Source organism: Schistocerca gregaria, chromosome 2 (genome assembly GCF_023897955.1).
Source record: "Schistocerca gregaria isolate iqSchGreg1 chromosome 2, iqSchGreg1.2, whole genome shotgun sequence".
Classification (NCBI taxonomy): Eukaryota; Metazoa; Arthropoda; class Insecta; order Orthoptera; family Acrididae; genus Schistocerca; species Schistocerca gregaria.
The window spans coordinates 250,975,789-251,002,487 of record NC_064921.1 but is presented as its reverse complement, the minus strand read 5'-3'; the positions used below and the strand labels follow the sequence as shown (position 1 = coordinate 251,002,487).

The 26,699-nt window shown below is 39.9% G+C and overlaps 1 protein-coding gene across 1 annotated transcript; it reads left to right on the top strand.

Moving 5' to 3' along the window:
* The first annotated feature begins 1,010 nt into the window (after positions 1 to 1,010).
* On the top strand, positions 1,011 to 24,909 carry LOC126336792 (uncharacterized). Its single transcript, XM_050000814.1, has 2 exons — positions 1,011 to 1,722; positions 24,693 to 24,909. The coding sequence occupies exons 1-2, from the start codon at positions 1,116 to 1,118 to the stop codon at positions 24,698 to 24,700; spliced, it is 615 nt and encodes a 204-aa protein (XP_049856771.1). The 5' UTR covers positions 1,011 to 1,115; the 3' UTR covers positions 24,701 to 24,909.
* The last annotated feature ends 1,790 nt before the right edge of the window (positions 24,910 to 26,699 follow it).

Genomic DNA, 26,699 nt, shown 5'->3' with positions numbered 1-26,699 from the left:
GTACTTCAGAGTGCATCTGGACATAGAAATGTGCAATTAGAGCGGAATGAAGGATTTTAGTATGATTTATGAAATTCCCATGCTGGTTGGAGTAATCTCTGACGTCCTGTTCCTTTCATGACACTATAAGATCTCTTAATGCTGTATACGTACGAACATACGTAAACATTGGTCAGTAGTTTTAAACTAAATATTTTGTTTCAAATATGACAGCTGTTGCAAAATTTTACAAATTTGCCTTCTGTGAGAGTGTTTTTCGATCACAAGGCACCTGTCTAGCACTTCCTCTAGGCCTGAAGTTATTTCTTAATTTCTGTTTACCTCTTAAATTCATAGAACGCTATTCTATGGTAAATTGTAGACGGGCGGCATACGTTGTTTTACCGTTTTAACTCCGCATATGGCTTCATATTTAATCTCAGCTGTCAATTGTACAGTTTATTTGCCTCACAGACAACCTCGTTAGTTTTTGCACATTTTGAAATAGCCATGAAATTTATTGTCCTTTATTCCGGTGTAAGCTATACAAGAAACTTTTTTTTTTTTGCAAGAAGTTTGTATTCCATCCTACTAGCTTTTTGCAGTGCTGTGTAGATGTAAACCTGTTGGAAATGCTACGTAACAATATTGCAGAGTACGAATTAAAAAAAAAAATTAAAAAAAATCTGTCAAATTCACCCTGAGCTGTGGAGTGTAATTTTAAAATGATATTTAGCCAAGAACTGCTTCCTTATTTGTATCCTTTTATCCTTTATATGGGTGGGATATGATAAAACAATTGCTCTAAGTACAACTCTGTATGTCCTCTCAACATGCCGCAGGGCTGCACATGGTCACGTGATGCTCCACCACGCACGAAATTCCACCAGAAATGCGACGAAAAACGTATGAGAAGAGCAAACACCAAGCACGGGCTGCCTCGTCATCGTAGCTGCGCATGCGCAGTACAGCCTGTTGTCTGGCGCTGTCTGGTAACTGCTCAAACGAACTTAGGAATTTCCTGCCGAATATTCCGAGGTTCGCCTGCTGCAGTGTGATTTTCCGCCACAAGTTGGCAGCAGTGTGTGACGGCCAGAGGCTTCCACCGCCAGCCCCAGCACGTCAGTTGCTGAGCCATGCTGTCGCCCGACACACCGCAGCGCGTCGAGACTGAAGGCTGTGGCGAGGCGGCTTGTTTGTCGCAGGTAGAGCGGGGTAAGGCTGTGGCCGTGGCTGCCCCCCTGCACTACCGCCACTCCGTCAAGGTCATGCTGAAATCTCGGGCGAACAGCACGGCTTCGGACTCGCAGGCAGAGACATCGCCCCCTTGGGAGAAGCCCAGGGTGATCGTGCAGGGAGAGGCGTCACCCCCTTCCGAGAAGCTCAGGGTGGTGGAACAGGTAGAGGCGTCATCCCCTGTGGAGACCCCCAGGGTGGTGGTATACTCCCAGACACCACAGGGCCCTCTCAATCTTTGCCAGGAAGAGTGGCCCACTCTCGAACAAGCCGACATACTCGAGCGACTGGAGCTCATGCGGATGGCTCCGGTGAGGCAGAGACGAATAAAACCCATGGTTATCGTGTACGCCCAGCGTGGAGATGGAGCCGCTAAGTCTTCTAAGGGCTACTCCTTGCCTAATGCTGCTGCGCTTGCTTCTCTGCAATGGAAGGCGCCACAAACAACACGCGGTGTAGCAGAAGCTGGACAGCACAGCGGAACTGTGCCACCGACAACCATTGAAGGTGAGCATAGCGTATGGCAGTTCTACTGAAGAGATTGGTCAAGTACTGTATACAGTACAACAGAGACTGTAGACAGTGCGAACCATCCGTATATTGTTCCACATGTCTTTCTTAAAACTGAACGCACTTCCTGCTACATCCTCCTTTTCAATGAATGAAATGTATGGTTGGTTACCGTTTGACCTGTACCCCTCTTTATTGATCTGTTGATATTCTTATTGGTTGATAAGTCATAGCTGTTTGTCATTCTGTATTCGTTTATTCTTGTCGTGATTTCTCCTTTTTTATATTATTTGATCTATTCACTTATTCTTTGAAATACAAATTTTTGTGTTAAGTCTGTAGCCAGCTACTATTTTCTAAAGATTCTCTTTTCCGGAGTTGCTGTTCATTATTTTCCAGTTGTTGTGGTTGTAGTTTCACCAAATTATTGGTGGCGTTGTCATTGCAGAAATCTGAGGTTTTCTCACATTGCTCTGTACATACTCCCATTAATATAATTAAATCTTTAGAATTTTTGGTATACCTTAAAGGTGTAAAGTCGTGTACCATTTTTACGTTTTTAAATGATTTTTACGTTTTTAAATGATTTTTACGTTTTTAAATGATTTTTTTTCTTAGTGCTACAGTGTGTAGTTTACTAGACACATACAGGTGCAATGGAGATGCCGATAACTAGCAGAAACAGTCTGTTGAATAAGTTTTCTCACCCCGCCCCCTCCCCACACTGTGGTCATATTTCTTTCTTTGATAAGTTTTCAGGCTTTAATGACTTGAACCTTGTCTCCTCACAACCACCCTATCACCGCAGAGGTCCAGTAAATGTCGCATTGTTATGTTTTCGTGTTAGGTACCTAAATGTTTTGTAACTGGATATCTATCCACGCGGTATCGTGTGACTTATCTCAATTAACCGTAATGCTGTTCTACCCCCTCCCCCCCCCCCCCACCTTGCGGGACGTCGTCGCTGGCCATAATTATCCTGACATTTCTTTTATTGGAAGTTGGTAGTTGTCAACGACGGTGTTGTATTCTATTTTTTGTGCTGCATATTTAAATCACTTTTGTGTGAAATTAAGTGCTCACTGTTTAATAACAATTCAATTTTGTATTAACTGGCATCCACGGTAAGGGAGTGTTTTTACCTGGACTGAAGAGTATTTAACGAACGCGATTTTACCATTGGTGCCAGTCTGAAGTGATGACACGAAGTGTCGAAGCATGATCTTTGCTGTAAAGAAAGAACATGGTCTTAATGTTAGCTATTCATCGCCTTGTTTTATAAAAATGCCCCTCAGTTGTATAAAAGGGCGTGGCACACCTACCGACACTGTCGGCTTCGTCCCTTAATGTTGCCACGTGTGCGCAAGGAAACGCGATATTAACGAAGTGGTGTCGAATGATTCAGTTGTGTATTCCCGTCAAATTGATGTATCTATAGCATTCGTAGCATTCTTCACGCGTGACAAATGGTAATTGAAGCTCAGTGATTGATGGGGTAAGTCCATCAAAAATGCAGATTACTACATGTTGTAGCCGTGGTGAGTACGTGTGCTGTCGAGTAACTGTCGTCCATCACGCAGCTGGTGAAAGCTGACTTGTTGACGCACTGCTCGCTACTCGTGATGCTATCAACATCGCGTTATCAGTTTTCCAGCCTGCTGGAAACGGGATAACAGACATGGAACTCGCTTCAATCACATGGCTAGCTAGCATTCTGCGTTTGTCGCATTAGGTAACGAAAAGAACGGTCGTGTACGTGTTAGATTGCATTGTAATAGCGCTGTGGGTAGGAGCGTATTTTAAGGCATTTAGTGGTACGTGATCTGTGTGTGTTCTGTGGTTTCCTTAAGGAATTTGTTGAAACATTTTCGTCTTGAGATTGCATACAGATTTTTTTTCAAACTGTTGACTTGACTTTAAGGGCAGGCTTTAGGATTGTCCTCTGAATTAGTACTGCACTGGTTCACTGGTTGACACATTAACATGCCTGTAGACTGCCTCTAAAACTTGTCATGCTAAAATTGTTGCCCAGTTTTGAAACTTTCTTCGCGTTGTCTTTACTAGAACAAAGCTTCAGCTCACATTGAGCTACTTTAAACCTCTTTATTAGTGTGAGCATTCAGTCAGTCAAAAAGTTGGTCCCGTAATTAAAGTAATACTGGCTGGAAATGTTGCATTTTTGGAAAATGTATGTTTCTACTGCGTTGTAGAACAAGCTTTGAATTAAGTTTGCCTTAGTTACGTCAGTTAGGTTCACATAACTCAGATATTACTTAAAAATGAGTTGGTAAATTTCATGAATTCGATCTCTACGCGGTGTAAGGTTACAGATTCACGAAACTGTGTATGCAGTCTTGGCATTATAGTGATATACATATCATCACTTAAATCCGAAGGGTAATAAGTTTTACATATCGTTAACATATTTAAACGATCAGTTATATGTATTTGAGTAGGGGACCCCCATCCCAGGAGGTATTGGGAATGATGCCCTTTGATACATATTAAAGTGAAAATATCATAGTACACTAGAAGATACTGGTTTGTGTTGCTGAAGCAAATTCAACCCAAGTTGTTTCCTGCGGCCTACCACAAATGTCGCTCCTGTCTTTAATTTCGGAGTAGCATTAGCAGCCAATGTTCTCAATTTGTTGGATGTGTTCCCTACAGCTTCTATCCTCTACAGCTCTCTCAACGTGGAAGTTACTGCTTCATGTCAACGTGTTCTATAATCTTGTACCTTTTTGCGTATACCATATATTCCTTTCCTCAGACTCCGCGGAGTACCTCCTAATTCCTTATCTTATCCACCTAATTTTAAAGATCCGTATATGGTGCGCGATATCAAACGTTCAGCTTATCTTCGGCTCAGGTTCTCTCTGTCCGTGTTTCATAACACACAATACTGTTTCACCAGATGACGATTCTCGGAAATTTCTTCCTCAAATTAAGTCCTATCTTTGACTCTGGTAGAATTTTGTTCGTAAATACCCTTTGTCTGTGCTAGTGTGATTTTTATATTCCCCACATTATGTACGGCACGTTATTTTTCTGCCAAGAAAACAGAATTCTTTCATTTCTACTTCAGTCACCAATTTTGATAAGTTTATCGCCAATCACATCTAATCTAGCTTTGTTCGGCTACCATATCCGTATCTCGTGCTCAACCCTTCATTCCAAACACGTGGTGTAAATCTTCACTTTGAGGACAGCAATGAGTATTCTCTAGTTATTTAATTTGTTCCTGTAATAACTGAGATTATTTTTAAATTTTTTCTTGGGCACACTCAGATTTTGTTTCCCATTATTTTAGGTACTCGCGGAAACGGTTTCACACGCACAAATTTGTATAGGGTGTCGGTCCTAAGAATTGTCAGGAGCATTTGCTCTGGTGCTTCGGCATATATTTGCAATTTCGTTTTTGCGATATGTAGCTTAAGTATCGACGGAAAGCGATGCTTTCCCGTTAAATGAAAATTATTTCTAGGCTGAATTTTACGTTTATTTACTAAGATGGTATCTGTCCTTTCGGACATGTCCGTTGGGAATGTGGGTTTCGCGGGAGGCGTGCCAGGGATAAATCCCTGCAGTCGCGCTATCCTCTGTCCACGGTGGCTCAGATGGTCAGAGGGCTGCGTGCTCTCTGTGATAAAAAAGAGTGGAAGGATCAACCACCAAACTTGAACTGGATGTCTTGCGACGTCCGCAACGACCAAACACAACGATCAATAACGAACAGAAAAAAGATGGATAGAGGGTATGCCATGTAAGCAGGAGATCCCGGGTTAGTCTCGGTCGGGGCACAAATTTTCATCTGTCCCTGTTGACGTATGTCAACGCCTGTAAGCAGCTAAGGGTGTTCTTTTCATTTAATTTTACGTTTTGAAGAAAATGTCCGCACTAGTTGCAGTTAGATGTGCGCATTCGGCAGAGCAGTGCAAAATTATTCTAGTGAGAGATTAGTTTTATTGAAGGCTATTAATAGGGGCAATAAAACACGGATTACTCCGGCAGTGAGAGCACTGCACTGACCTGCATTGGCTACTGCCGCCATGCATCGGCGCTGCTCAGACTCACACGTTTGGTTTCACTCCAGACAAATGAGGAAAAAAGGGGAAAATAGTTTTGGAACTTTGGGATAAGTCAGATGAAGTGGTGGTAAGAAACAGTGCCCTCTGAGTAAGCATCCATCTCCCAATTCAATTTTTACGTAGAACGGTTCATTTTTCGAAGACATTGACAAAATATTTCTAGTCTAATTTTGAAAGATGGTCCTATACATGTCTGAAGCATGATAACCAGTTTTCGAGACAATATATCTGCGAGATAAAAAATCCATTAGCCTAAAAGTTCATGCAATTTTCAACTTTGGTTCTAAATCAGCAAAATCTTTTTGTAGTTTCCGAACAGCAACCTACTCCGGATACAACAAGCATTTATGTAGTACATAAATGTTAGTACTAAATCTGAAAGTGAAAAAGTGAAGTTACTTTTAAAAGTTATTTATCGATTCATAGTTTTTGCTCAATGTTACGCATCTTAATATGTCTACTGAAATCAAAATCAGAATCTAGAATTATTGTAGAACTAATCAACAATTATCCTCCTTACAATTCAGTTAGAATCATACGTAAAACAGACAACTAAAATATCACTATGCAGTTGTATATAATTTACATGAAACTGTCCTCAGTGTCCTGTGAAGAGTCATGCTAGTACAGCTTTGTCCTCAGCATCTTCGACACTGTGTCTTCTGAGACAGCACGTCCTTTACAAGTGCTTTTAAATTTTCAGGAACTGTAACTTCAGCATTGTCAGTAAAGTCTGAGACATTTGCATAATCGGTAATTTTGTAAAGACTCATTCTTGTATCTCCACGGTTGATGGCTGCAGCTCCTTCCGCTTTTCGCTCATCTTTTTGACAGCTCGTTAATTGTATCATTGGTTCAACAGTTAACAGCTACTGCCACGAAAATACTCCTTTTCTATGCAATTGTGGCAAAGTGATTCCATCTTGTCTTTGTTTTTATGATCAGTGTGTCTCCTTCTGGAAGATTGTCATTCTACAAGAAAGGGTGCATTGAAAATTTACGTTCCTCTGAGGAAACTACAAAATTGCATACTACTTGGAAAGTGGTATAAAAGTTGGTGTAATGAAGATGGCCTTTCCGAACAGAGGATGAATAACACTAATTTAGCATACAAGTCTACATGGTAGAGCCTCTTAAGGCCCAGTTTTCAGCTCATCAGTGTCTCGAAACTGAATAAGAAGATACTATTTGTGCAGCTTTATGGTTATTTTTACGTTACGTTGCTTAATACGTTCACTTAGCCACAAGTTATGCACTGTGATCTATACAATGTTTTGTTGAACAATAAAATCATCCTCCCGTTTCTTGCCGACACCCACCGTAGTTTCCAGCCCCTTCGTCACTTTTGATGTCTCTTCTTTCGAAATAATTTATAGCAAATAGGTGGTAGGGGTCCAGTATTCTCTTGTCACTCAGCGGTCAAGTTGTATCGAAGATCTTTTATGACTTCACTGCTGAGAATTTTTCCAGCAATTGTTCATCTTTTCTCTTGCTATGTCTATGTTTCACATAAAATGATTCAGTATTCTAAGAGAAATTGATTGTATAAATGTGGATAATCTTGATATGGTTCAGATTCATAACAATATGGGATACTTTTAACCAATCGGTTGTACTCTGCATCCTGGATGACGATTGTCAGATCTTGATAATATTTCAACGTCATGCAGATACTGGCAACTTGCTTTAAATGTTCAGAAATGTAAAATTATTCACCAAACTAAACGAAAAAATCAATCGCAAGACTACAATGTCACTGTTGGAATTGAGCAACTCGTACAAATACCTGGTTGTAACACTTCGTAGGGACATGAAATGGAATGATCACACAGGCTGTCGTGTTAAAGGTGGTGGTACAATTAGTTATTGGTAGAATACTGCGGAACTATAATCAGTCTACAAAGGACCGAGTCCAGAATGTTGCTAAGGTGTGTGGGACCCGTACCAAAAAGGACTGACACGGGATATTGAGTATACAAAGAGCAGCACGAATGGTCTCATGTTTAATCCGCGGGAGTGTCAGATATTGAAGGAACTGAACTGTAAAACTTGAAGACAGAGGTAGACTATCCAGAGAAAGTCTATTAAAGTTTCAAGAACCGGTTTTAAATATCAACTCTAGTAACACACTACAGCGCCTACGCATCACTGAGGGATCGTGAGGATGACATTAGAATAATTACTGCACGCAGAGGGGCATTCAGTGATAGTTCCCGCACTCCATATGTGAATGTAACAGGAAGAAACCTCAACTGGTAAATGGGACGTACCCTCTGCTATACATTTCACTGTGGTTTGCGGAGTATATATGTAGATATAAAGCTGTTGTCCTGTATCATCGCGAAGTCGATGCGCGCTTGACTCAGCACAAAACGTATCGTTACTGTCTTACTCGTCTGTACTCAACAGCTTGTTTTCCGCTACACGTGAAACAAAATCCAGTGAGGTTCCAGCAAACACGCAAGGATGCATAATGTAATGTTAATGTGATCATTACTCTTACGACGAACCAGTACAGGGCTGAATTCTCATCTTTCTGCACAGAGCGGTGAGCAACTGCTACAGTAATAAAGTTTAAAACCACCGCAGATGTTCGTTGTAGGAGTGATCGTAATCATGTGGTGCCTACTGAGAGTGGGGTCACCAGAAGATGCTGATTTTTACAAAAATAAAAAATTAGAAAGTTATAACTGAACGGTCATGTCCGTCCAGCAGCCGGTATATCGCGAATGCATGTCAAGGTGTGCCGCGAGAATGCGACGCATGATGTGCTATTTGAATTCTTTGATACCACTGGGTACGGCATCAATGAAAGTCTTTCATAATTAGAGCCGTTGGTGATAGTGGGACAACTGAAGAATCTGATGGCATGCTTTTCTATCACAGACATTACTACATACTGTCGTCGCACAATTTGTCTTCAGACTTTACCCCTGACCGTGTTCTGTTTGGTTTTATTTCTGAATATGGTTTTGTAGAATTAGTTCAGTTCTAAAGCTGTTTCTCTTTAGTCGTTTTTAATTGAAATTGGAACCTATTTCCTGTTACCTTATTTGAAGAGTATCATTAAGAATAAAAACTAAATAGTACTTAATATAGTTTTGCCAAATTGAATTTTTCATTTTATAAAGATGTTAGTGGTTTTCGTTGGTAGTAATTTATTATATAAAAGTTCCCAAAGTTCTATAAAACATTAGATTAAAAATTAGATAGTAGCAAAACACTAACTTTTAAGATATTTTCTTGTGTAGAGGATGCAGTAGTTCAATTTTTTAGTGAATAGAAGTGACTCAGAATAATTTGTTAGGTTTTGTATTTTGTAACAAAGATTTTCTTAGTGTGAGCGGGCACCTAACGGGTTTCTGCTGCCTAGTCGCCCTTCTGAACAGCGTCGGAGACAAGCAAACAATTCGTTTCCCTGCAGTTGCGTGTACTTTAGGTACTTGGGCTGTGCACGGCTTCTGTTTAAAAAGAATAGCACGAGGTAGTTATAGGGGTCAAGCTGCACGTTTTTAATGACCTGCAGCTAATTCGCTGTAAATAAACTGTAGCTACGATCCCACAGTCAAACAGCTTATACATTGGCTAAAAAGGTGAGTTAATAAAATACACAAATCTAAATGAATAATTTAATAACATGGGTTGCATTATGCCAGCAATTGATGTAAACGTCAGAATTGTTGGTTTGTTCAGGAAAGGACATCTCAAATAATAAATCCTGTCATATTCAGTTAAAACAGACAGAAAATGCTTAGACGTGCATTAGTTACGTTGAGTGTTAAGAGAATGGTAGCAGAATCCCCAAACTTTGACTGGTATCAAAGATACACGAAAGCTAAGTGCATTTCGTAATCATAATACATCAAATAATAAACACCTCAGAGCTAAACACGATTATTTACAAATTACCGCATGTTATAGAAACAATTGACTAATACTGTTCACTTTCACAGTAAAAGTGGAAAACGTCAGTCCTACTATGGAGCACATTCAGACCTCTTAAACTAGTTCCTTCAGAAGTAAGGTAGCGTTTTTCATTGACTAACATCACACTTCAATGATTGAACACCACTTCTTTCCACAGGCAGGTCTGCCTCTTTGCAGAATTAATGTAGAAGTCCCCAGAATCGCTTCCTTGAACTCTTCACTCGAAAAAGCCCATTTGCATTTCCTCGTTCTTCTACAGACATCATTTGGCTAAACTTCACCACTTGCTCGACTCAAAAGTTGAATTAGTTATACTCACTTTTCCCTATATATACACTACTGGCCGTTAAAATTCTTCCACCAAGAAGAAATGCAGATAAGCGGGTACTGGACAAATATATTACACTAGAAATGACTTGATTACGTTTTTACCACTTTTGTGTGCATATATCCTGAGAAATCAGTACCCAGAACCACCACCTCTGGCCGTAATAACGGCCTTGATAAGCCGGGCATTGAGTCAGAGCTTGGATGGCGTGCACAGGTATAGCTGCCCATGCAACTTCAACACGATACCACAGTTCAAGAGTAGTGACTGGTGTATTGTGAGAGCCAGTTGCCCGGCCACCATTGACCAGACGTTTTCATTTGGTGAGAGATCGGGAGAATGTGCTGGCCAGGGCAGCAGTCGAACATTTTCTGTATCCAGAAAGGCCCGTACGGGACCTGCAACATGCGTCGTGCATTATCCTGCTGAAATGTAGGGATTCGCAGGGATCTAATGAAGGGTAGAGCAACGCGTCGTAACATATCAGAAATGAAACGTCCACTGTTCAAAGTGCCGTCAATGCGAACAACAGGTGACAGACGTGTAACACATGGCACCCCATACCATCACGCCGGGTGATATGCCAGTATGGCGATGACAAATACACGGTTCCAATGTGCGTTCACCGCAGTGTCTCCAAACACGTATGCGACCATCAAGAGGCTGTAAAGAGAACCTGGATTCATTCTAAAAAATGACCTTTTGCCATTTGTGTAGCCAGGTTCGTCGTTGAGTACACCATCGCAGGCGCTCCTGTCTGTGATGCAGCGTCGAGGGTAACCGCAGCCATAGTCTGAGTTGATAGTCCATGCAAACGTCATCAAACTGTTCGTGCAGATGGTTGTCTTGCAAACGTCCTCATCTGTTGACTCGGGGATAGAGACGTGGCTGTAAGATCCGTCATCTCGACTGCTTGTGATAAAAGGCCGTTGGGATCCAGCGCGGCGTTTCGTATTACCCTCCTGAACCTACCGATTCCATATTCTGCTAACAGTCATTGGATCTCGACCAACGCGAGCAGCAATGTCGCGATACGATAAACCGCAATCGCGATAGGCTACAATCCGACCTTTATCAAAGTCGGAAACGTGATGATACGCATTTCTGCTTGTTACGAGGCATCACAACGTTTCACCAGGCAACGCCGGTCAACTGCTGTTTGTGTATGAGAAATCGGTTGGAAACTTTCCTCATGTCAGCACGTTGTAGGTGTTGCCACCGACGCCAACCTTGTGTGAATGCTCTGAAAAGCTAATAATTTGCATACTACAGCATCGCGTTCCTGTCGGTTAAATTTCGCGTCTGTAACACGTCACCTTTGTGGCGCAGCTATTTTGATGGCCAGTAGTGTATTTGTCCACAAATCAAAAACCCAATATTCTCGTGCAGATGTGCTCGCAATAAATAAGACTGTCATTAAATATTGTCTGAACAGTTATTTAGGCCTGTTTGTCAGAAGTATCCTTTGGCACTTTTACACTGGAGGTATCGCCTAAGCGATGTGATTCACAAATTTTTAAATTAATGATTTTGTATAAGTTGTAGTTACTTACATAGTTTCTGGCAAAATAGTGAACTGTTCAATGAATGACTACGCAGCTATATGTGAGCTGCTTGTGCTATTATTATTTGCTGAGTAATGGTGGGGAATGGTGATATGTCACAGTCCCATAAGAGACCTCATATGCCAATAAGCCATAGATGAGTGGCTTTCAGCGATGGTAGTATGGTGCAATGCTGTCATCGGAGATATCTTTTATAGAAATCGTATAAAGTGTTACTAAATTGAGAGATTCATTGTGGAAGTCTTTGACTGCGAAATGTTAACTTCCATTGTTTGGTATTGAAAATCGTCATTGGATGCACCACATCTTTCTGAGGTCCTATGTGTTCAGATTTGCTTTAATACTTGACCGTAAACTGTTATAGATTGTAAAAGAGCTGTATGAAGCCGTCTTTCAGCTTGTCTCATACTCCACCATTTCTGGTGCATCTCCTGCATGAAGACAGTGCGAGCAACAACTGCCTTCTTTCCCAACTTTCGGAATTTACCCATTTCCGGCGACGTTGCTGCTCTTTGTACCTAAACTCGCTCGTACTGATAACGGAGCGGCCTGAGCCGATGGCGTTAGTTATTTGACCGTACCTTGTACCAATTGGAGGCGGTCGAGTTGCTTGCCTACATACGCGTAACTCTGCAAGTGATACTCCATGCATTGGAAGCAATTGTTTTAAATAAAAAGTAAACTATTTCACAAATCTTTCAAAAATTGTCTTAAAATGTGAGTAAAACTTCGTGATTTTTGTAGTAAAGAGTTTTGTTGAATCACAATTCCCCAGTTCTTACTGAAATTGCAAATTTGTATAAGTAGAGTTTGTCACACAGCACAAGTCATTGTTAGTGAAATAGTGCCTGTTAGAGTAATTATTAGATTTCTGTGCAAAAAAGTAAGCGAACAATGGAAACAAATTCAGCCCTAACTTGTCCTAAACAGCTAATTTTAATTACTAAAATTTGTCTGAGAGAGGTGTTACTGCAATTCGTTGTAAACGTATCCCACTTCTGTTAGATTTGTTTAGTAACAGACACCTTGTTTCCAATGCATTGAGGCCCACAATGTCTGCGATAACAGATCAAATCTACAAGAGTACGTTGAAGTGCATGTTCCTATCGATCCAGCTCCAGTGATATCGCTTCGGATATTCCCACTTCCTAGGATATCTCGCGGTTTTGCATTTGGCCTCTTACCATATTTGTTGCAATGTACAAACTATAACAATATTTTCTGGCTTTGACTTCGTTCTCTTTAATTTCTTTTGCTCTTGCCATAGATGTGGTTTATTGGTTAATTAGTAGCTATTCCAAAACCTGCATAAATACAGGCTGATAAAATGCACTGAATGTAGGAAGACTGCTGAAACTAAAAATTAGTCTTACTGTTAACGGCGTAGCACTTTGGTTAATTTAATTAGAAATATTTAAAAGATTTACATACCTTCGGTTTTGTTCGGTACTTACTAATTTTGAATTACAAATTATTCACATCCCTTTGGACTTTATTTCAAGTTTAGTATTCAGTTGCAAAATCTGTTGTATGTCAATTAAGCAAGTCACTGGACTTGCGTATGTCTTCCAGAACGGGCATTATAGTTCGCTTTTGTGGTCGAATAGTTTGAGAAACTACCTACGTCAGTTACGGCGCAACAAACGATGTTAAGGAACAGTAAGAGGTAAAATGTCTCAACAGATCAAAACTTTAATGCATTTGTCCGCTGCAATCTGATAAATATTTTCACGTTCAGACACGTGAAATACTGTGTACGGCGAACAGTGAGAAGCTTGTAAATAGGATTTATTTGATATCATTAAACAAAAAGTTCATATTACGTAGTATTTCTTAATTCTCATAGTAGCAGACCATTGACGGAGAGTAAATGATGGCTTTCGAAGAAAATAAAATTACATCCAAAACTCGCTGTAAAACCTCGGAGTAACTGTTTAGTCATGGCACAACAGAAAATACTAAACAGTGAACAGGTTTATAACACTATGTGGAGGTACATAGTGGGCCATATTAGATCAAAAGCTGAAATAATGCTACTTACATAGAATTATATAAATTAGGCGCTCCACACACGAACAAAAGTTCTTAATGTAAGAAAATATGCAACAAAGTGACTATTGGGAGTGTTGTTTCGTGAGGCTGGAAGCGCTCATGTAGTCATCTAAAAATTATATTACCGTTTGCAAAAGACAGAAGATTCAATTTCCTTAAAATGTAAGCTAGATGTGCATACTTACGATCTAAAGAACAAAAATAAACAGAATATTTCCTTGTACGATCGAGTAAATAGGCCTGCATATTTTGATAGCAAAAGCGCTAAATATTTCTGTCACTGTTCCGTTAAATATAATCCGTGTCGACCGTAGTAAATAATCCGTAGTCCGCAGCATGTATTAACACAAATGGTACGATCTGTAAATGAATTTTGTTGAACCACTGTTCGCCAGTTTTCCACTTCTGAAATGCTTCCCAAGGAGTGCAACAATGCAATTTCAAACATTCCGCAATCTCTTCCCAGCCCTCGCTTTTTGGAACGAACATAGTTTCCGTCAATACATTCCGTATTCTTGTCGCCACTAATAGTCAATAGTGATTTTTCCTCGTGAAGAGTAAAATTTAAGTAAAACAAATGTGTACTCGTAGCAAAGTGTGCGTAAGTGAAAGCTATCTGTGCTAATCTATAACGAGATTCACCAATTTTTTGGACCCCTAAAGAGATCTGCTTTTGTTTACATTCCTGACTGCAAAGAAACCGAAGAAATTACGAAGTTCCTTTCTCAGTCACGTCTTTTGATTGGTTTGATATGGCCCACCACAAACTCCTCTCTTGCACTAACATCTTTATCTCAGCTCAGCACTTGCACCCTGTGCACATGATTATTTGTTGGATGTATTCCAATCGGTCTTCCACTAGTTTTTACCGTCTACAGCTCCCGGTAGAACCAAAGAGGTTATTCCCTGTGTCTGAACACGTCATATCATTAAGGCCCTTCATTTATTCTGCGGAGAACCTTTGCATTCCTTGTCACACATCCTTTCTTTAAACATCCTTCTGTAGCACCACAGCTCTAACGCTTATTCTCTTCTGGATTTCTCGCATTCTAAGATTACTCTGCACTATTGTGCTAGAAACAGGTATTCTCATCATAAATTTCTCAAGTTAGTCAATATTTGATACCGCCAAACACCGTCAGGTGGCTTGCGGAGTATGGATGTGGATGTAGATGTAGAAGACTTCCTTTCGCCAGGAATGCCCTATTTCCCTGTGCTAACTTGCTTTTTATGCCTTTGCTTCATCTGTCACGGCTCCTTTGCGTCTAAGGTAACATAATTCCGTAACTTCGTCATAAAATTTGATAGGTTTTTGCTGTGCTCATTTCCATTTCCTCCTGTTCAGATTCATTCTTAATACATATTCTATACTCATTACATTAATTCCAGTCAACAGATGCTGTATTTGCTATCTTCACTGAGGATAGCAAAGTCATCAGCGAACCATATTCATAAGCTTTCACTCTGAACTGCAATTTCATTAGTGAACCTGCCCTCAATTTCCGTCATGGTTCTTCGAAGTATTGTTTGAACAGTAGGGGCGGAAGATTGCATTTGTGTCTTAAACCTTTTCTAATCCGAGCACTTCGTTCTTGGCTTTCCAGTCTTGCTGTTCTCCATTGGTTCTTGTGCATATTGTATATTCCTCATGTTTCCTTACAGCTTACTCTCGTGCCTCTCAGAATCTCGAACATCTTATACCATTTTAAATTGTGGAACCCTTTTCCTAGGTCAAAAAATCGTATGATTGTGATTCGATTTTTATCTAGCTTCCATTATCGAACGCAACGTCTTTCGCGCCCTTACCAAAGTTAAATAAAACTAACAAATTTTCCAATTCTCTGTATATTAGTCGTGTCAGTAGGTTGGATTCTTGGTCAGTTAAACTGATTGCAAGATAGTGCTCGCACTAATCTGCCCTTGCCATCTTCGGACCTGTGCGATTTTCCGAATGTTCGATGGTTCGTCGCCTATGTCATAGATTCTACACGCAGACTTAATTAATCGTTTGGTTGGCACTTTCTGCATTGATTTCAGAAAATCTGATACATAACCCTTGTACCTTATTTGATCTCTAGTCTTACAGAACTGTTCCAAATTAATACGTGGATCTCCTGTCTTCCATATAGAATCCAATTTCTTCAGTCTCATAAATTCCTCTTCTGCATATAGGCTTTGAGTGTCTTTCCACCTATTCGCTCTTTCCTCTGCATTAAACAATGGAATTCCCATTGCACTATTATTGTTACCACTCTTGCTACTGTTTTCATAGAAGGTTGTTTAGACACTTCTACATAGTCAGTCCTCAAGACGATCACTTCATTTCTCCCCCTCTTTCCTGCAGCCATTTTGCTTTGGTTGGACTACACTTCCTATTAACGATTGTGAGTCCTTTACATCGTTGTATTCCTGTTTTTCTGCGCAGTTTTACTTCCTTTCTTCATCAGTTCTAAGTTTTTACTATACAAGGTTTCTTCGCGATTAGCTTCCCTGCACCTACATTTGGTTTTCAAACTTGCGTGATTTCCCTTTCTAAGGATGTCCACTCCGTAACTGGAGTGCCTACTGTGGCATTCCTTATCGCATTGCCAACATCTTCAGCAAGCTTAAAACGTCTCATCATTCCTCAGTACTTAAACATCCCACTTCCTCACTGATTCTTGCGATCCTTTTAAACTTTAGACTCCTCGTTACTAAATTGTGATCAGTCTACAGTCGTATCTGCACATGGGTACGCCTTACAACCAAATGTCTAATTGCGGAATCTGACGGTCATTTAATCGAGCTGGAATCTTCCTATATTTCCCGGCCTTTTCCAAGTATACTATCTCCTCTTCTGATTCTTGAACAGGGTATTCAGTATTACTGGTTGAATTCTGCAAAACTCTCCTCTCTCGTTCCTATTACTAAGACCATATTCTTCTGTAACATTTTCTTCTATTCCTCCTCCTGCATCCGCATTCCAATACCACATGAGATTTTCATCTCCCTTTTAATATTGAATTTCCCGTTCAATACTTCCATACGTTCTAAGTCTCCTGCATGCGACGTTGGCATGTGTACCTGAACTATCATTGCCGGTGTTAGTTTGGTGTCACATCTAATGAGAGCAACCCTATCACTGAACTATTAACAATAACTTTGTCCTGCTTTACCAATTTAACTCTAATTATCCAATTTCACGATGCTGTTGTTACCCTTGTTGTCTGGCCATAAAGTTACCTTCCATTTCACTGATACCCACGCCATTTACATATGCCTTTGTATTCGCTCTTAACATTTTGTAGGTTCCCTACCAACGTTCAAACTTTTGACTTTATAAGCTTGGTTTATAGAATGTTATTTCATAACTGGTTATTCATTCTCATGGTCTCCATCCCCTTGTCAGTCTGTTCCTAGAGACCTGAATGTGGGACTAACCTGAAATCTTTCGCCAATGGAGAGATAATGACTCAATTACAGGCCACCTGTCCTGTGGATACTCATTATCTTAAATGCACTGGTTTTCTTTGCCTTCTATACCCTCACGCCGTTGGTAATTGCTCATCTCCTTTTTGGAGTAGTTTACCTTCCAAAGGGCAAGAGTGCGCTGAACATCTATCCACTCCTGTGCACTCTTCGAAAAAGTTGTTCGAAGAACAATGGTGACTTCTTATGCGGGAAGGCCTTCGGCCGGCATTGCTGATTTTTATTCAGAATTTAAACAATGTCTGTTCGAACTGGGGAGCTAGGACGATTTAACATTCACTCTACCCCTAGACCATTGTACAAGTGTTAGGAACACTCAGTTCCACTTACTAGTGGCATTAAGATTGTTATTTGATGGAAACAATGCAGTTTCGATTACTCTTTTCATGGATTAGGTAATTTCACCTTTCAATAAGTTAGTGTGGTCTTATGTCCCTCTTGTTTGTCATGTATTTTAAGTCTATTGTCTTGCACTCTACCAAACATGTTCCCACAATGTTTCGATTTACATCTATTTTCTCTTGTAGTGAATGAACTAGTAATTCATTTCTAATATTTCCATTTCTGAAGCAGTTCCCTCTATGGAGAAATTTTTGTTCTGAACACTGAACCACAGTCACTTGCTTTTACGTGGGAACGAAAGTTTCAGATCCATAGAGCCTAATCATACTGCCATGGGTTTGTAAAACTTCGTTAAGTACATGACTTCTTGTGCCATTTCCCATGTCGAACAAAATGAATTTGTAATTGAAAACTTGAAATCTTCTCACTAGTCATAAGTATCACCCACAGAAACACTAACTTTTCAAAGACTGCAAGTAATGTGCTGAATGCAGACATACCTCAACAAAAATTGTTCTCAGAGCTGAGGGAGATTTTCAATAGATGTCAGTCTCCCCTACAAGCCAACCAAATTTCAAACGTACTTAAGTGGCAACTCTCGTTTTAACCCTGACAAGAACTATTGCCCTGTCACAGCAGCCTTCTCCCCAGAAACTGGGGTGTGAAAACTTTCTCCTCGGCTTGTCTGTGCTGGATAGGTCACTAACAAATATTGAAGCACAGGGTTGTACAAACAAAAAATGATCATGAACCACGCTATTTTCCACGGTAGCTCGCTCTTACGCGGTCGGTGTAATAGCAATCGCTGTCCCTCTCGAATGAACGGAAACGGCTGAGAATGACTTACAGAACAGTGCCACCAAATCAATATTAAGAGGTAATGGGGCAAGAAGCTTGCCAGCGTTTGTGACATGACATGTCATATGTCAGCTTCAGCTTCTCGGTGGCAGCGATCAGGGCGAAAAATTAAGTATGGGTGGGTACTGCACTATCTACGTTCAAGAATGTGACAGCCCCCCCCCCCCCCCCCCCCACACACACACACACACACACAAAATGTTTCACAGATATTTACTTCCATAAATGTCAGACCCCTTACTGAATTAGTTATGGCCAATCCGTGTCTTAATTACATAATTTGGACTTACCATGTATGCACATGCTGCACCTTTTAGTTACATGAGAATCACCGTGCAGTATAGCATAATAAAGTCTCACTCAAGTGAACAACACGTGTTACACTTTTAACATAAAAACTAAGCAGCAATCATTGTTAATTGCCCTCCTTCACTGTTCATCTTCTTATTTACAACACAAAACTGCTGTCACATTAATATTCTTCAGACTGACATGGTTTCCACACTCGGAATCTAGGCACTGACGGTTTTGCATTTTAGTTAACCCTCATATTGTCATTAAGTTTTAATTCACATTCCGGTTTGATATTAAGTTACATTATTGCACAAGTACATTTTGTCTGTTTTGACTGGCACAGGTGCCAAGCTCGAGATCTCAGAACAGGCTGACTTAAAATGGATTTTTCGTCCAGTGCTTACATAGCTTTGCAAAAATAGCTACAAAGTTGAAAATGGTGAAATTCGTAACTTCGATAATTTAATATTCGAATTTTACAGCTCAAATTAACTGAATAATGCAGAGAAGTTGGTTTTGGTCTGAAATTTGTTTTAATAAGGACTTACACTGAAATATGCCTTACATGACGAAACCTGCAAAAAAAAAACAGCTGACTGCCAATACCATACATGTGTTAATTACCAAGAAACTAAGTACTGATGTTCCTACCACGTTTTGGAAATTACCTACATGAATACTTAAAGGATTTCTAGGAGTTATTTTCCTAACTTTATCAGTAATATAGTAATTGCATTTGTTTAAACAGTGTGATTGGAAGAGAAAATACTGTTAGGTAATCGAGCAGAACTAGATACTTCATGTGGTTAATTAGGAAATTATCCTGACTTCCGCAATTTAGTAAAGATGGGCCTGGTCTTATACTCGGAATTACAGACACAGATTTATCTTACGGCACAATTAGGCAAAAAATCCTTTGAGGCAAATAACAAAACAAAGGGGAATGGCTCGCAGCTTGCTTTACTAAACAGTGGACGATTCTATTAATTATGCAGGTGATCTTACATGTCAGTTCTGAAAATGAGTAGCAAAACACAAATATGTACTTACAATGAAATGTTTGCGAAACTTCCTTGAAATAATAATCGGTGTTTATTTTCTGTGTGTAATGGCGTGGTGGAGTTGCAGTAAAGATATTAGTAGGCTTACCAGCCAGCACGACCACATCTGCCCTCGAATGGCGCGTATGGGATCTATTTATTGTGATCTCCCAGTGCCGCGGTGAGTGCGGGGTTGATCGTCATTCCGTAATGCAGTTACTCACACTGAGGTAACAAGTCACGGATAGCGATATGAACATATGAAAATGGCGATATTGTCGCGTACGCAAGGTGTAGAAGGGCAATGCATTGGTGTAGCTTTGATTTCTACTCAGGTGATTCTTATGAAAAGGTTCGAAGAGATTATGGCCACACGACAGGAATTGACTTCGTCCTGATTTACCATTTACAAAGAATTAAACTCCAATTATCCAATTTCATGCTGTTTTTTTACCCTTATTTGTCTGGCCATAAATAGTTACCTTCTTTCCATTTCACTGCTGGCACCCACTATATATACATATGCCATAGTGTCCAGAGTGCCGAGAATACCAAATTTCAGGCATCACCTCGCACCATTGGCAAAGCAGTGGCCGACGGCCTTGACTTAACATAGCAGTGGCGTTTACGTAGAATTGTCAGTGCTAAGACAACCAACTCGGCTTGAAATAACCACGGAAAATATTGTGGAACGACAAGAACGTATCCTTCAGGACAGTACTAAGAAATTTCGCGTTAATGGGCTATGACAGCGGACGCAAGTTGCCAAGGCTCTGTCCAAGTTGTTAGATTCCATAATGGTATAGGCTGTTTATACGGTCAACTGAACCGATCGACTGGAATCTGTTATATTCGGCTACTTAAAGTTTGCAGTCATCTGTGGACTTAATGTTCCCAGACATGTCGCTGGGCCATAATTGTTCGCAATTGAAGACAGAGCAAATGACTTGGCAACTCACACAGTTCGAAATGTATCCCATCGAATATTTATGGGAGATAGGTCACTTCGTGCAAAAATCATGCACCGGCCACACTTTCGTAGTTAAGGACGGCTATGGAGACAGCATAGCTCAGTATTTCTGCAGGGGACTTCCAAAGGCTAGAGTCCATTGCCACGTTGAGTTGGTGCACTAAGCCTGGCAAAGGAGGTCCAAGATATGAGGTGGTATCTCAAAACATTAGTCACTTCAGTGTATTAAATATGGGTTCTATACAAGAGGCGCTGTCTGCGCGTAGGCACTGGTGGGGGAATGTGCACACGAGGATGGTGGCGTGCTATCTTAGTATAAGATGGCTGGCAGCGAGTGTGGCCTTGCAGATGAAATGTTGAAGTCAGCTCGGTGGCTTGTGAGGTTATGGATGCCCGTACGAATACCGTAGGCGACTCTAGTTGCTCAGCATGAGCGAGGAGACGCTGCTTTTTTAAACCCAGGACCCTTGAAATCGGCCTGGGTGTAAAGTGATGACACGCAGGGACTGTAAAAAATGAGACCCAGAACCATCGGATCTATACGGCGGCTCTTCGACCAGCGGCTTCACGTAACTGATGATGCTCTTTGATGAGGTTGTAGTGACTGACATTTGACAGACGACTGCTCTGGAGACTTACGGCACATGCGGAAGTAAAAAAAGTGCTGTTAACGGACGAGCTGAGGTGTATTACGAGGCAGTTTCCCGTCATGTAGACGGCTGCTAGATAATGGCGCTGAACCACTGCATGAAGTAAGCTAACCTGCCGCTGCAATGTTGCAGAATGCCACGCCAGACGATTATAGTTCAATTCTTTTGTCTTGGTGGCTCGCGCATGCCCGCCCACATGCGGGAGATTGCTGCGTTGCCAGTTGCACACGACGCACGCGCCAAGAGAAGCAGCGCCATAGTATAGCCTAGTTACGTTTAGGGGGTAGCGCGCAGTTCATGAAGTAAAGCCACCACGGCCGCATGAACCCTTTCGCTGCTACAGAGTCGTGCTCCCCGCATTCCGCGCTGTGCGCGATTGTCGCTGCACTGCTCGCCTGTGCTGACACATGGTGTTCCGACTGCTTTGACACTCTTTATCATTCGATTCCACAAAAGCTATTTGGCCCAAAAATTAGATTTTTACACATCTTCTTGACTGACAACGTCTCGATGTTCAACGCAGTTATTATGCAGCATTAAATGTAGTAAACCATTGCACGAAATTTTGAAGAGTTTGCAGAGGTAAAAGTCCATAGCGTATACTTTCCGTATGGTTGATTTTACTTGCCACAATGTTGAGAATGAAATGGGGACAAGATACCTAAATTTCATGTAAAATTTACTGTATAACAATCTCATTTAAGTACCACATAGGTGTCGTATGTTATATTGAGAAATATTCTGTCTTTCGCGACTGTAATAAGTTGTATTTACACCGGGCGCGTTTAGCTTTATTTTAAACAATCGAAACAACATTGTCATTTATGGGGGGAAGGTATCAGTCAAGATGTGTAAAAATCTAATTTTTGGGCCAAATAGCTTTTGTGAAATCGAATAAGTGTGTCAAAGCAGTGGGAACACTGTCTGCAAAGGCGAGCAGTGCAGTGATGACAAAATCGCGCACAGCGCGGAATGCGGGAGCACGTGTCTGCAGCAGCGAAAGGGTTAAGAGAGAAAGCACTAAAAATTTCACAAAATTGCATTCAAACGAATAAAATTCGTGAAGTAAGATACTTAGATATTGTTTTTAAATGAAGAAAATTTTAAGCACCACTCAAGAATTGAACTCATCACCTTCCGATTACCTATCCAACGCCTTAATCGTTATGCTATCGCAGCTCGTCCTACCATATAACACTATCAGGTCTCTAACATGTCACGCAAAATACTGACAAACACTGTTTGTATTACTCAGACTTCGTCGAAGTACAATAGGAAATAATTACCGCTGTTCTTTATTGGGAAAAAGCGGTTCATGAGATTGATACAAACACCTTTCCTTGCTATCGCCTGAATTGTCTTATTGCTTGTTTGGTTTAATTAATAGAATATGAAGCAATTGGTATAAAGAATGCTTTTTCCAAACTTTCTATAAGATTCTATCAAGACATTGCTTTTGTTATATTACTTTGACTGAACGTTTCCAAAACTGAAGACACTCGTCCGTGCTCTGCTCTGCAGACGATCTGGCAACGTCGTTCTCTGTCATTGGCTGTGTTTTGTGGCGTCAGATGCGCAGAACGAACCTAAACTCGGCCGCCAACATAAATGACGCGCACTTCAGTAGTCAGCTGCAGAACTTAGCCGGTGGATGGGCTACATGACCCTCGGCTAGTTGCTGCAAAAAGTACGTGAAAAAATCCCCTACCTCGGGTTGATAAATCAACTCAGAAGGGTGCACAAGGTAAGACACTTCAGGAGTTTTAAAGGCAATGAAAATACTTTTCAAAGAAGTGATTTCGTTATGTGACTATGCTATAATAACCCTTCCATGTACAGTCTCTGGTTCGTTCAAACTTTCGACAAATTTGCTTACTGGACGACGACTTTCAATGATTCCTTAGCTTGATAATGTCAGGAGTGTTTTCGCCAGCCGCGAGTGGTGGTATAACACTGAAAACTGTGCTTTCAGTGCAAACAGGAAATCTCCTTTCACTTCGCAGTCAAATAAGCCTTAAATTAATGGGCTGCACAACAAAAGCAATAAGGTCCTGGGTGTAAAATGCATGTTACAACTCGGATTGTAATTGTGAATTTTTCCAAAGAGTTATTAGGAAAGTAGTCTGTTAATCTCTTCTTTCAACACCTAAATTAACTTTGTTATTGGCGTCATGCCACTTCAGTCTCTCACTGGCGCAGCCTTCTAGACGTAAAATGAACAAATGCCTGCCAAAACATTTGTCACTTCAGAATGAATTTATATAACACAATCGGCCACTGATCATGTTGTCACACACAAAAACGCCTCGCTAAACAGTTAGTTACTAGGATTTATGAAAGTCAGTAATATCTTTCCTGAAGCCTCATCAAAGTAGCAACACTAAAACTGTTCAGATTTTGTAGCTATGTATATTGTTACACATGTTGTTACTGTTATATCATTTCCTTTAACAAGTCACTGAAACCTTCAAAGACCAGACAAATTACCAAATCAACTTAGCTAGTTATACACCTTACACAATAGTCAAATTAGTCATAAGTTTTTCTATCCTTGACATTCGTAAAAACTGGCTACTAAGAAAGTTAGTTTTCTTGTAAGATGTCAGTAAGAGAATCTCCATTTAAAACTTCCCATTCATCTTGCGAAAATTCTCTAGAAGTCTCTAGAAACTACATATTGTTGAGTTATATCTGCTCAGTGCTTCGATCCTCTACATTACTTCTCTTCATAACCATCTCCCATTACTCGCAGTCATGGGATGAAGACTTCTACAGAGAAAAACTTCCTAATAGTGTTCTCACCAGCCCAGATACAAAGTAGTAACACTTTTACATTTAATTTTATTTCAATTTTAAAGGATATTGCGACAATGTCTTTACAAATTTGTACAGAGTTCAACAGCCAGCCAGCAATATGCTCAACTATCTAGGATGCAGTGATGCCCATAGATGGTGGAACATCATCTCATGATGGATATGAAGCATAAGGTGCACAAAAGGAGTAAAACTGCAGTAACATAAATGAAGTTCGATATTTTTGTAATCTGAGCACGTATGATCAGTGAAATCTTTTCTGCCAACCCTTCCATGTAGCCTGTGTCTGTTCAAAGCCTATTTTCAAAGATTTTTTTTTGAGATGGTTTGATAAATGACTTTACCGAATGTTTGAGATCTGTAGACTTCGCCATCTGTAGACTTCGCTCTTTTGAAAGATATTTAACACTGCCAGTTTCTGATTACCATTTTGATGGTGGCTTTGCAAGTAGAAATCTAGTTCACATGTTGCTAAACTTTTTCCTGTTAGTGCATTCATCGAAGTTCATAAAACTGATAAAGTATCTTACCATTTCAGCTCATGAATAATGGTGTTCCTTTGTTCTAGGAAAGTGAATGGAGAGCATTGATCTGAGATGGTGGCAGCTGCTATGTGAATGGACTAAAGACTGTGGCCTCAATGTGGAGATTGGCTATCATGGTGAATGTAGTAATCACAAATGGGTGACAACACTTTAGTTTGAGAGCTATTTCCATTATGACAAGAGCTCTAATGAGATGTATGGACAGTGAGACCAGATTTTAAGATTACTTTTAATAAAAGCTTCTATATTCTTCCATTATTCAGCTGTAACTGAAGAATTTCCTGTTTTCCAGTCTAGGGTGCTGACTGCCATATGACAATCAAAAAGTAAAGTCAAATTGTAAAATTGTTAGTCACCACTAAGTTGAAGATAGGGAAATGTCTGACTCTGACTTGAAATTAAATGCACATGCAGTGTTGAACAAATTCGACTCATTGCAAGAAAAGGTAAGACTCTTAGGTCAGTTATAAACAAAAACAAACTGAATGAGATTTTCACTCTGCAGTGGAGTGCGCACTGATATGAAACTTCCTGGCAGATTAAAACTGTGTGTCCGACCGGTACTCGAACTTGGGACCTTTGCAAAGTTTCAAAAACAAACTGATCTCATTAGGATTTACAAATATTAGTTCATCTGCAAGAAAGGTTAAGTGTGATAACATTGTTATATTTTGTTGGCTACACCACAACTACTTCAGTTCAGCATATTTAGACCACAAACTAAGTAGATGCAATTTACACTACTCAAATACTTTGGTGACAAAACTACACAAACTACATTCACTTCTACAAAACATACATACATACCTACTTATGTTTCAGGTGGATAAAGAGGCAATGCTAGATTTTGGGTGTAAATGCTGATAAAAACTAGAACTGGAAGAAACATATTACTGAGCTGCTCACAGTTGTAAGATGAGTTCACTCTTCATATAACTGCCTGTCTCAGAAATAAAGCAACTCCTAATATATTTTGTATATTTCTAATTAATAATGCTATATGGAATAACTTTCTGGGCTAGCCATCACTTAGAAATTTTTGATTGCACAAAAGCAAGCAGTAATGTGGTCACTTGAGGTCACCATGTAGGTCCTCCTCAAGTAGTTGGGCTTGTTAACTGCATCACATGATATATTTCCAATTAGTCATAAGTAATCCAACACAGTTTCAGGATAGTGACTCCATACATTCTAGATGAGAGGCAAAAATGATCATTAGCTATGATTAGTTACTGTCTCAGGATGTTAAATATGCAAAAAAGTTTTTGATAATTTGCACAGTACAACAAAATGCCAAAGATAGTAGACAGTTTCAGATCTAACCTATATCATTTCTCCTGCAAACCTATTTTATGAATGTAATTAGATTTAAACACTGGTAGCTTTACAAAATACTGGTTTCTAAGTGTAGTTTCAAAAGTACTATAATCAGTTTCATATATTCTGTAAACTGCCTTGTTCCAAATTTCGATAACTTATTCAAATCATATATGTAACTACAATAAAATTATCATAGAAATTTCATGTTCAAAAGAGTGAAACTGAATAAAAAATAATTTGGAATTTGCTGTCACCCATCGCTATTTATCTGTAAAACTCTGCATTGTGTAAAATCAAAGTTCGAATATTAACAAATAGACCATACCAGTTACTGAAAAAACATTAACAATTCGTATTTGAAGTGTTCAGAAAAAGCTTGAAGCATATGTTTACATACTGTGTGAAATCATTTGCAAAATGGAGGGTGATGGGAAGTTTCTCAAGTTTTTTTATTAAACTGGATTTGATGTCTCCGAGAAGGTACAATCTTACTCACAGAATCTGCTCCCTGTATGAACTTCATGGCAGTCTGTATTGATCAATCATAGTAGAAAAACTCCCACAGCTGTTACTCTACTGTTGGCAAAATTGTTGTGGTGCACTTCTGAGCAGATAATTTTCACAATTTTAAAACATATGTACTAGGAAAATTAAAGTCTATGTATTTTCACCTAATCAAAGAACAGAAAAATAATTCTCTAAATATTAAG